Raw genomic sequence first — 12,239 nt, forward strand, 5'->3', positions numbered from 1 at the left:
TCCCTTAATGTAGGCATCCATTGTCTTTTTCACATTTCTTAAGAAAAATTGTCTGTGTAATTAATGTGTATGTTTTGTGTGTTAATATTACCAAATTGTCATTTGTTTGTATAAAATTTGACATTTCATATTTTAAGATAAGTTAGTAGTATTAATTAGAGTATGTTTAAGAAAAAATAATAAATGCATCTAGCAATTTGAAAAAAAATTTATATTTAGGGACAAAAATAAAGTTGTTTAGATATATGGACGAAAGCGTAGATTGCAACAAAAGTACTGGTCAAGAACAGTTGAGTTACACACAAACTGCTGTGACGTATTTGTCAGAAACAAACTCAAAGAACACTTGAGTTACACACTATACATTCATTTCTCTCTCTACTCTCTCTCTCCATTTTCCGCCGCCATGGAGCCACCACCCCCGTTACAAAAAATCGCCATCTCCGGCCCAACCCTCTCCTCCCTCCTCCACCACCTCTCAACCACCTCCACCTCCACATTCTCCGGCCTCCTCTTCGGCCACGTCACCCTCACAACCCCACTCAACCTCACCGACGATTCCTCCGACACCACCCCCACCCTCCTCGCCACCGTCACCGGCTTCCTCACCACTTCCTCCTTTCTCTCCCCCTCCGGCGATATCAACGCCACCACCCTCCGTCGTCTCATCCCTCATTCCTCCTCCCTGCTTGGTTGGTTCTCCGGTCGCCGCCGTTCTCCCCTCCGTCCTTCCCTCCGTGAATTCTCAATCACCTCATCTCTCTCCTCTCTCTCCCAATTCTCCTCCATCATCAACCCTAATCCCAATTCAAATCCCTCTTCATCATCTTCACCTTCTTCTTCTTCTTCATTCAATTTCAACCCTAGTTTATTCTTTCTCTTATCTTCACCAATTTCTGATCAAAATTCACACATTCACACACACGATTACCGTGTTTATCAATTTCAAATCGAATCCCAATCATTCAACCCGGTTTCAATCGAAATTATTAACATTGGACCGGCATTTCGTGGACATTACGGTTCATTTATCCCTAATTCTCCGTTTCCGGTGCTTGATTGTCAGTTAAGTTATTCACCGATGATTCAGGACGACGATAACGAGAAGTTGAGTAAGATGAAACAGACTTCTAAGGATCAAAGGGAGTTGGATGTTTGTGCTGAAGGATATGAGGTTAAGAGGTTGAGTAATTTGATGGGTTCTGAGGCTAAGAATTATACTCAGAGTTTGGAGGATTTGTATTTGAAAATGCTTGTTAAGATTGAGAATTTGACTACTTTGGTTGAACAGAGTTCAGCTAAGGTTCTTGAACAGGTTAGTTTACTTTGTTTTTGTGTGGTTTTATATTCTTAATTCAACATTGAAGTGTATTCTTATATATGTAGTTCAATATCATTAGGATTAGGGTTTAAATTGTGGCTGTGGTAACAGTTGCTGTCGCATTGTGATCGTTGATATGGTGAAAGGTGCAGTCAAATTTGGCTGATGTGGCCTCAATGGCGGTCACATTGCAGTTTTGGATACCATTATGTTGCGGTTGTGGACCTTTATTTAAAACCCTAATGATGATGATGATGATTAGAAATGTAGTGGTATAAACGTAGGGATGGTTATTGAATAAGAGTACATTGAAGCGCTATTGATTTTATTTAGGAATATGGTGGGATGTGGTTGGACTAGTGGAAGTATGCTAGGTCTACAAGTGGGGAGAATATGGATAGTCTTTAGTGAGAGATAGTTGGTCGATTCCTTTTAAAAAATAAACTTTTTGGGAGAGATTCTATCCCTTCTGGGGACACTCTTTTAGTGAGAGGTCCCTGGTTGTGAAAACTGAATTTCTTGACGTAGTCATGTGTTGTTTTAACGGTGGTACAAGCATGCTTTGTCGGACTCAAACATGATTGACCCTGATTGAAGGATACATGATATATGTGGATGTTGTCCAATATTATATTTGATTAAATTAACAATTTAGTGGTATAAAAGTAGGGAGAGTTATTGAATAAGAGTAGATTGAAGTGCTAATGATTTTATTTAGAAATATGGTGAAGCGTGATGTTGTTGGACTATGGAAGTAAGTCTGCAAGTGGGGAGAATGTGGACACTTTAGTGAGAGGTAGTTGGTTTCATCCCTTGTGAAAAATAAACGTATTGGGAGAGATTCCGTCCTTGGTGCTTTGTCGGACTTGAACATTGTTGACTCTGATAGAGGGATGCAGGATACATTTCCTTTTCTTCCTTTGTGATGTCTTTCGGCCCTAGAAATTCCTCATGTGCTAGTTTTCTTACAAAAATCACATGTAACCATCTTATCATTTTTGTCCTTTAAACTTTTCCATTGCCTTGGTATGTCAATGTTAGCACCAGTTGGTTTCAAAAGCACGACAGTAGAAGCAGCAACTGAGCCACTAGTTGACGATGGTTGAGAATTAGTAGGAGTTGACATAGCTGTTGGAAATGGAAACACAAACAAATCCAAAAATAAAAAGAAGTCAAAACCAAAAATGAAAAACTAAACTGAAACAGAAGCTGGGTAGGCAAGAACAAAACAGAAACAGAGGGAGGGAGACTAGAATCATGGAAGAAACAGAACCAGGACACCAAATGAAAGTGAAACAGAGCAGGGAACCAAACCAGAGCTGTGAACAATGCAGCCGAGGATGGTGAGAGCTGCGAAAGTTGCAGCTGAGGATAGAGTGGAGCCTTGAAATGGTGGTTCCTCGCGCGACAGAAGCTGTAAATGAGCATCGCAACAGTAGAAGAAAAGAAAAAGCGTTCGTAATTTGGGCTTTAACTTCATCTAATTTTTTTGCGCTTGCATAGCGCTGCAGCAAATCCCATCTACCCCGCAATTATCCCTCCGTGAAGGCGTCTGCAACGGCCGCTACTCCCTCTGCGCCGCTCCATCGCAATAGCGGTGCTATTTGCCGCTTTTAACAACATAGCTCTAAACCCCAAAAAGACAAACTTGGTGTAATGAGAAACTTAATGCTCAGTAAACCCCAAAGATGACAAACTTGGGGGACTAGAATCATGGAAGAACATTTCTTAGCTAATTAGCTAACTTGCCTCCAATCCTGTAACTGTGTGTTATCCTGATTGAGTACAAATTGGCTCAAGGTATGCAATAGTAAATGTGGTCTCAAGGTTGGAAAACTCAAAACGAGCTTCCTGAGCTGGAGACTTGGTTCTGTTTTGGCCAATTGGACCACATTTGTCTAAGGGTAAGATTGATTTGTAACCTACACTCTTTGCCCTCCAGCATGAATGCAAGGCTAATTGATTGACAGCTCTTCTTTGATGTGCAATAAACCCGAAATCTAAATGGTGACTATAGCAGCCCATAAACGGGAGCCTAAGGAAATTGAATAGGCATCTTCAATCATATCCTAATTTTGTAGAACGAGGTCAGTATATTCATAGTTTCATACTAGCTTAGCAAAGCCAGCAGGGCTTTGTTGCGAACAGTTGTTTTCCTCGCTATTGAGAATTGAGAAATTATGATTTGGATTTTTATAGGCCTGATAGAAAATTATTGTACTTAATACCTATGCAGAGTTTAATTTTTCTTTTATCAACTGTGAACAGGAAAATCATAATAAGAAGTTGAAACACAAAATTTTAAAATCTGCTGCCCCAGAATAAAATATCTTCGATGGTGGAAATTACTTCTATTCTTTCAGGTAACTTGCATTTTTTGATCTTGTGTTTTAGTTTTAAAATTTTCGGTTTTAGCAATCTTTAATAGATAAATAGTTTGCCCTCGAAAGAAGAATATAGCAAACCAATCATGTTGGTTACTTGGTTCATCACCCTGTTAGGAAAAGTTTTGCGGCTGTAGACCGTAAGCAAAAGTGCTCGATTTTTTCACTTTACATGAGCAAGGCTATATTAATCAAATTGAACTGTTATTTCAATTGTTTTATGATGAGATCTTTCTGATACACCTCTTGAACTTGAAGGAAAGGTTTAGATTAGGATTCATCTTTCTCTAAAGTTTGCAATTTCTTGAAACTGATTATGGATTGCATTTTTTTACGACTCATTAACACTTTGACATCTCCTAGCTGTATGTAACCTTTGGAATATAAAATTATTATTGTATTGATAAATAACAATTAGATTTTTTTTACTATAAATAACAATTAGATTACTTTTATCAAATGTATCTTAAATATAACTCCATATACTCTGATATATTTTTTACTTCCAAATATAAAAAGTACGCATTTCTGTAATTTTTAATTTTAAATATATGTATTGTATACCATGTAATGTTTTGAAAACTGAAGTAATAATCAAACTGGTAAAACCAATAGTTCACGGTTCAGTGGGTCAACCATGATTAAACCGGTGGTAATGAAACATTAATTACTAATAATGTATAATCTTTCACGAGAGTAGTAAATATATTAAAATTGATTGCCGATTTTTTAAGAAAAATTCTTGCAGGCATCATCAACTCTTGTGTTACTGTACTGATGAAAAACCAACAGACATTTTCACCGAATTCTTGTAGGGTCTTAGGATAATGATAATGTACACATGTTACAAGTTGGATGCATAGCCTATATACTCCAGCTTAATAGTGAATGTTGATTTCTGATTCTTATATTTTGTTGATGTATTTATTCGGGGAGGAACTTACTCGAGGAGTAGCCGATGTTCATTCTTATTCTTATTAAATAGATCGCAACTACAAATGTTCATAAATTCTAAAAACTGTTTGATACATCAAGTAACTAAAATTAAAAGTATGTGGATCATCAATATTATACTTACAGCTGGAAAAATTACTTCACATTCAAAGCATGTCAACAATGAATAAATGATAGTATTAAGCAGTTTGAGCTTAACATTGTCAAAACTTAAAACTGTGCAAATTCATCCTGCGAATAAATCTGTTCTCGCATGATTTGTCAGATTACCTATGCCAATTAGCATCTCCAAACTCACTGTCATGATTGTACAAAATAAATGTTCAATTTGTATGCATGCATTGCATTAATATTGATGGAGTATACACAATCGTAGATGTTAACAAGCTTATTTTGTGTGTGCAGAAAACAGAGAAGATATGACAATCAACAATGTTCGGAGTTATGTGCCTGACCTGGATCATCAAGTTTCTTTTGGAATAACTTGAAACTTGACTTTTCCCGTTTTGAACTTTTGGGTGAGCTTGTAGTATATATGGTGCAGCTATTGTTGTTATTGTATTTTAGTTTTTGGTTACTCTACAATTTGAAGAAGGTCTCGATTTGACTGTGTAGCGTGGGTAAATGATTCGGTCCATCGTAATTTATGGAAGGTCCTGATGTTTTTTCTCCCTGTCCTAGCATTTGCTTCATGTAATGATATGCCAACTGTATTCTATGTTTGTGTAACTCTTGCTTCTTTCTGCCCTTCATTCAAAGATATATTCTGCCGTAGTTTTTAAGGTGCTTCATCGCTTAACCAAGCTCACTTACTATATGTAATGATGAAATAAGTTTTAAAGGCGCTTTATCGTTTAAGCAACCCCTTCAATGAAGAATATATATATTTTTACCTAAAATTGATCGGAGGAAGCAATGTCTAATAAGATAATATTTTTTAATTCAATGGCTAATATTGTAATTATTTTTACGAATATATGAAAACTATTTTGAGTGTTTATCAATTTGAAAACATGGTTACAAACTATGTTTGCAATAACTATTTGGTGAATCTTGCGATTTAGAAACAACCATACTCTTGACGAGACACAATGGAAAAACTTGAAATGTCCTTCATTTTATAAACATCATGTGTACCGATCTAACTTCAGGTAATATTCACTCTTTTGATTACCACATTAACCGTCACATTGTTAAGTGGACCCCACCTCAAGATGGATGTGTTAAGTTGAATATTAATGGGATTTGTGGTACTTCCGGTGATATTTGTTCTAGCGGTTTACTTCATGACAACAAATGAGATTAGATAGTAGACTTCTCTTCTAATATCCTTAACTACGTACTCTAGCCTCAAAAAAGAACGGAGAGACCCAAAAACACTTAAATGAGATGACACAAATCTCTTCTAATTTAACCAAGGTCCTAAATTTATTCAGCTTTTAACATACAACAACGTTAAAAATTTTAGGGAGAGTTTGCTGCCTATTTGGATCCCACAAGGCTCATAGGATTAATATCAGTTGCGCGCAAATGATACCTGATTTACGTTAAAAAAAACATTTACAATTTTGAATAAAATATTTCACTTTTTAGAACATCAATAAATAAATGCCAGCATTTTGCATACATTAATAGAGAAAAATTCTTAGATACTTTGATCGGGCATTGTTACTCTCTAAGCATAATTCATTTAAACTTTTAATTTTTAAATAAATTAATAGAAAAACACAACATTACATTGTATATTTAGATTATCAGTATATAACTCAACCAAACTTCAATCGATCTATAAAAAAGATTTAAATTAATTTTTGCTCTCTCCATTTTTAAAAAATGAAATTTGTTCCCATTTTTAAATTTGGGTTTTTGATTTTCAATTTCACTTTTATTTCTAAATTTTCCTTCTCATCTCATTTTAAAATAAATCTTTTACTGATATCAATTATTAATTTATTATACATTTTTTGTTGACATGAATAATTAGTGTGATTGCATAAACATGATCACGTCATTAATTACTCTCTCCGTCTCTAAATAATAGTCGTTTAAAGTTTATGCACGATTATCATAAAAATAATTAATTGTGATGATTTTGATAGTAAAATTAGTATATCTACTAAAATACCATTATTAACTGTGCTTAGTGGAGTAGATAAGATGGTAATGTTAACTAACACGTCGTGGGATAGGAAACCAATATAGAAAATTTATATCGGAAAGTGTCAAAAAGCTGAACTTCCCTGTTGCAATTCATTCTTCCTTACCCCAGCAGCGTTCCGAATTCATTCCAAACTCGCAAGGTATGTGTTCTTTATCTCAGATTCATTTTTTTCTTTCCAGTAAAACTCGATCTCAACTTTTCTCATTTCTAAAATACTCGCCGTAAAATTGCTCACTGTATGTTTGGTTCCAATTTTTGAAAAGCCAATATTGATTGTAGAATTGGATTTTGATGTATTTAATTGCTTTCTAGTTGAATGGATGATTTTGCAGAAGCTAGGATTTTTGTAGCTTTTGATTTAGAATTGATTTTTACACTCAAATTTAGGGTGACTTGTTTCCGCTCTAATACAAAAAAAATTTGTGTAGAGATTTTAGGAAAAATCTAAAGCTAACTCATAAAAATCAATTTCATTAAAAAAATTAACTTATTCATGTGTTACCTCCTTATTTTTGAAAAAAAAAATAATATTGGGAAAAACTAATCCTAAAAACTTTTCATTTTAGTCAAAAATGATTTTTTTTGATAAAATTATCTTTTTAAAAGTCATAAGGGTAAATTACACTAACCTCCCTTAAGGTATGTTTAAATGACACTCACCTCCCCTCTATTTTTCAACCATGCAGAAACCTCCCCTACTTAATTTTCAACGTGACAAACACATCCCTTCTAGCTTAACACTGTTTGTCTCCGTTAAAATACAGTCTGGGTCCATTCACAATAGATGCATCCTGTACCTTTGAAATGGTCTCTTGACCACAAGCACTTGATGTCAAAGCCATTGACATTGCTTGAAAAGTAGCAGAACATATCCTATATTATGCTAGCTACTTCAAATTCAAATCTTGAATTATTCACATATATAACGCAATAGAATCATGATGCACAACATTATCTTCAAGTTACAAAAGATGCACAGTACACTCTTAAAAGTCATTGCCATTGTTTCTGTAAATGTTAAATACTTAAACTATCGAGTACACACCTTAACAGAAAAGTGAGAGACAATGCAAAAATATAAAAATGAAGAATTAACAAGATGAAAAAAAAAACTTGTTAACAAAGTGGCCAAAGAAATGAAGGAAATTCAAAGGCAAATTATAGAATCTCGTTCAAAGAATTTGGGAAAAAAATGCCAACAGCTAGGAAACAACACACATCACACCATTCTCTGTCACTCACACACACAAATACACCCACACCATGCCTACTCCTTTGTCTCTCTCCCTCTCCGCAAAAGAAGTCACCGACTCACCACCACCAACCTCTAATGAAGAAGAAGAAGAAACCAAGGAATGTAAAACGAATCGAAGGAATTGGTGGGAACAAGAATGTAGCTGTCAATAAAATCAAAATTCATATTACCCTAAAGCGCAGCGCCGGAAAGGGTCGTAGAAACAGAGTGCAGCAATGTTGCACAGCAGTTCGACCCTTTACAAAATGAGCAACAAAATTTAATCAGCTAATGAATTGATTCCTTGGATTAGCTAGGAACTCAGGAAGCAAAGCGTAGAATTGTGATTTTCTAACTGACAGTACTTTAACGGTGTTAACTTAAAGGGGAGGTGAATGTTTTTTTATAAAATAGAGGGGGTGTTAGTGTTGTTTAGTGAAACCTCAAGGGAGGTTAATGCAATTTACCCAAGTCATAAACATAGAATATTTAAGTAACAAAAGTGATTTTTTGCTAAAAGCAAAAAGCCAAAACAAACACACCCTTATTGTTGAACTCACTTTTTCATGTACGTGTCTAAATACAAATCACTTTACGTTCGATAAAATCAATCTTACACAATCAATTTTTTGTCGCCACAAAACCAAGAAAACAATCACTTCTATTGTAGAAAAATAATTGTTTTTTTCTTTCTTTCTTTTCTTGTCTTCTGTTTAGGTTAACCTATTGGAATGTATGGTTCCGCTTGTGAGATAATGATTCCGCTGTCGCCGAAGAGAATAAAGCTCAGCGAGAGTGAAAATGAAGACAGACTCAGCGACTTACCCGAAAGCATTATCCTTCACATACTCTCATTTTTAAACACCAACCACGCGGTTCAAACTTGCGTTTTATCCACAAGATATAAGGATCTTTGGAAACGTCTTCCTACTCTTACATTGCATTCTTCAGACTTTGGAGCTTACAAGAAATTCACCAGATTAGTGTCTAAAGTTTTATCTCTTCGTGATTCCTCTATCACACTACAAGCTCTTGATTTTAAGCGTAGTAACGGTCGCTTTGAGCCCAAACTCGAAAAGATTGTGAATTATGCTCTTTCACACAATGTCAAACGATTAGGACTCCATTTCAATGGCGACATTGCTCAAATTCCGTCAACCGTGTTTTCATGTCAGGCTTTAACACATCTTAAGCTTTCTATTTACAATGGTGGTAGAGATCACGAAACACCGTTTCCAAAATCTTTCAATTTGCCAGCTTTAACGAACTTGCAATTAGGGGATTTTGTATTTGATGTTGACGATAATGATTGTGCTGAGCCATTTTCAACTTTTAACAGGTTGAATAGTTTGCTCATGTGCAATTGTGTTGTAAGGGGTGGAAAAACACTTCGTATATCAAGTGTGACACTTGTCAATTTAACTATATATCATGACAGAACCATCTATTACGAAATTGATTTATGTACTCCAAGTCTTTGGAAGTTTGTTTTTTCCGGTACTCCTTATCTGAGTCTATCTGGGAGTAGTATTTCTTCTCTTAAACATGTAGATATTGATGCAGAAGTAGAGTCGAGTGAAAGGGCACCTCTTGTGTTTCTATTAAGCTGGCTGGTAGTGTTTGCTAATATAAAATCATTGACAGTCACTACAACTACTCTTCAGGTACCTTACCTTGGCATGTTTTGAAGCTATTTTTTACTTTCTTCTTACGATGCTTTTTTATTTTACCATTTTAATAAAAAAAAATTGAGAATACATAAGCTTTTTACTAACTAAAGTGGCACACTTTGGTTGAGTGGTTGTATCCTTTCAAGAAGGGACTATGACCGTGGGTTCAACTCTGAGGTGTGATGTTTAATAGTTTATGATAGAAAATTATGACGTAATTTGATCCATGTAGCCTACTCCACTTAGTGGGATAAGGCTTGGTTGTTGTTGGTGTATTGAAGTGGCACAAATGACTACTTTACAACAGTCTCCGAGGAGATTTGAGCTCTCTCACTTGACGTTAAAGATGTTTTTTTTTCTTCCTAAATTTTATGAAAAATTAAATTTCTTGCATTCGACTAATTCACTTGCATCCCCCATTGCCTAGGTTCTCTCCTTATGTCTTGATGTTTTGAAGATTAGATTACCTTCCTTGCATAACTTGAAGTCATTGAAAGTGAGAATGGAAGAACTTTTGTATGGATTTCGCATGACACTGAGGGATATCAAGTTGCAGAACGCCAAGTCAAAGAGAGAAGCTGCTAGGATACGAAAAGCATTTAAAGAAGGGTTGGAACCATCTTCACCCGTCCCTGATGGAATAGTGGACTTCCTGCGTCAAAATTCACCCTTGGCAGAAGTTGACTACATAAAATGCAGAAGGCGACAAAGATACTTATAATTGGTTTGTTTCTTGTCTCCTTCTATGTTTCTGATTTCCGGGTCTACTGGGTCATAACTAGTTATTAGTAGATAAATTACAAGTCTCTTTGTTAAAGAATTGAACTGGACATATATTCTGGCATGATTGTATCTTGTCTCAACTTAAGTGGATGTTCTATTGCAAGGATTATATTGCTTGTTGATATTATGTGAAAATGTATTTGTGTGCATATGTGCGCATTTCTGTTTTGCTCATCTGTAGCAACAATTTGAATTAACTTCTAGCGGATAAACATTAGCTGTTAACATTTAAAAAAACCTTTTGCATTTGGATCACATATATGACCATTGTGAATTAGTATTTAGCGTGCAGGAACATTGTGATAGAAACTGGTACCAAAATACAAATTAATATTAATATTACAATAGATTTCCAAGAAAATCGAGAGTCTTTGGATCTACCCCTTCCCGAATGTTCCAGAAAAGTTTATATACGTTTATGGATATTCACAGAGAAGTTAAAGGACAGAACTTATGAAATATTTAAGGTGCACAACTGACGTAAGTGTTGCATTGTGCGTAGAAGTTATTCAAAATTTCAGTCATTTAAAAGATGACTTATTTTAACATGCAGAAGTAACATAAGCGTTGCCCTATGCACATCCTTTCCCTACCATCAGATCAATTAGACACCAGATCTTTCTCATGCACTTTTTGGTTCCCTCATATCTTTCCTCCCACGATGCATCTTCTCATGCAATGAACCTGTTTTAGGATCCAATAAATCCATGTGCCATTGTCATTTGGAGGCAAGGTGGATTTGGTGGAAATGTAGAGTTAGGTATTTCTTGGAAGAATGATTCTTTGGACATCTGCAAGGGGGATGCAGACGTTTGTATTGATCCCGCAGTGTTGAGATTTTAACCCGGCACAATTGAATGACCATAGAAGTCATGGAGAAGTCTCAATAACTGCCAAAGTTGCAAGAATCTCAACTTAAGAAGATCATCCCTCTGCCTGGTCATTCATCAAATTTAATTTCTATTACCAATGTCACCTCTGAAATGATATCTAGCCATGGTAGTTTGTCTACCATTGTGCCTCCTTGAGCCGTCCACAAGATCCATAACCTCTTACCGAAGCTTTACTTCATGGTGCTTATCTTGCTTCTCAGATCAGGTGCTGTTATCTACTCATCTACATCATTAAGATGGTATTCAATCAATAACCTAGGTCTTTGTTTGCTTTACAGTTTTCAACACTCACTCTCTTTGTTTTTTTTTGGTAGATCAACACTCACTCTCTTATCGAGTAAAATTAATGTGAATCACACACTTTAAAAATGGGTTCCACATAACGTGAAATCTTCATGATTTTAGGTAAGGTTGCTAACTAGCTAGTACTTATAAATTGAAATCTTTCTTCGAAGTATCAAAATCACCCATAGTGGTTCGAGTTATTATCTTCATTTTTTTTAATGTCATGCAGTAAGATTCCATCTTCCTTGAGATGGTAATATTTATTTTATTTTTTTAAAAATCACCCATCTAATTGAAATCTTTCTTCGAAGTTTTTACGTTTAAAAAAATCTTTGAAGCTTCCTTTGAGATATTAAGACTTTTTCAAACATGAAATAATTCAGTATTGATTATTGATGAATGGGAGTGAGAACTTGTTGATTCATCTTCCTTGTCTTTGACAATGCATCATTTGAATTTTGAGACAACGATTTTATATCTTTTGTATACAATCTCTCAAACTTCAACAGACAAGCAAATATTTAACAAGAAAACAATATTTCTCAACCAGCTTC

At 35.2% G+C, this 12,239-nt stretch overlaps 2 protein-coding genes across 5 annotated transcripts; both read left to right on the forward strand.

Moving 5' to 3' along the window:
- Positions 1 to 348: 348 nt before the first annotated feature.
- On the forward strand, positions 349 to 5,433 carry LOC146926251 (BRISC complex subunit Abro1-like protein). 4 transcript variants are annotated; one of them, XR_015034065.1, is made up of 4 exons: positions 349 to 3,225; positions 3,339 to 3,408; positions 3,590 to 3,684; positions 5,065 to 5,433. XR_015034065.1 is itself a non-coding variant. In XM_085758645.1 (3 exons), exons 1-2 carry the CDS (start codon positions 407 to 409, stop codon positions 3,644 to 3,646), a joined length of 966 nt encoding a protein of 321 aa, XP_085614771.1. In that variant the 5' UTR covers positions 349 to 406; the 3' UTR covers positions 3,647 to 3,684; positions 5,065 to 5,433. The 4 variants fall into 4 exon arrangements, 2 of the variants coding, with proteins under 2 accessions (XP_085614771.1, XP_085614772.1); XR_015034064.1 differs by having other exon boundaries at positions 349 to 3,408; XM_085758645.1 differs by lacking the exon at positions 3,339 to 3,408 and having other exon boundaries at positions 349 to 1,315.
- Positions 5,434 to 6,839: 1,406 nt separating this feature from the next.
- On the forward strand, positions 6,840 to 10,704 carry LOC146926252 (putative F-box/FBD/LRR-repeat protein At1g78760). The gene is made up of 3 exons (XM_085758647.1): positions 6,840 to 6,959; positions 8,772 to 9,718; positions 10,152 to 10,704. The coding sequence occupies exons 2-3, from the start codon at positions 8,786 to 8,788 to the stop codon at positions 10,443 to 10,445; spliced, it is 1,227 nt and encodes a 408-aa protein (XP_085614773.1). The 5' UTR covers positions 6,840 to 6,959; positions 8,772 to 8,785; the 3' UTR covers positions 10,446 to 10,704.
- Positions 10,705 to 12,239: the final 1,535 nt, after the last annotated feature.

Source organism: Medicago sativa, chromosome 4 (genome assembly GCF_051527215.1).
Source record: "Medicago sativa cultivar Bolivia chromosome 4, Bolivia_mono, whole genome shotgun sequence".
In the NCBI taxonomy this organism is placed as follows: Eukaryota; Viridiplantae; Streptophyta; class Magnoliopsida; order Fabales; family Fabaceae; genus Medicago; species Medicago sativa.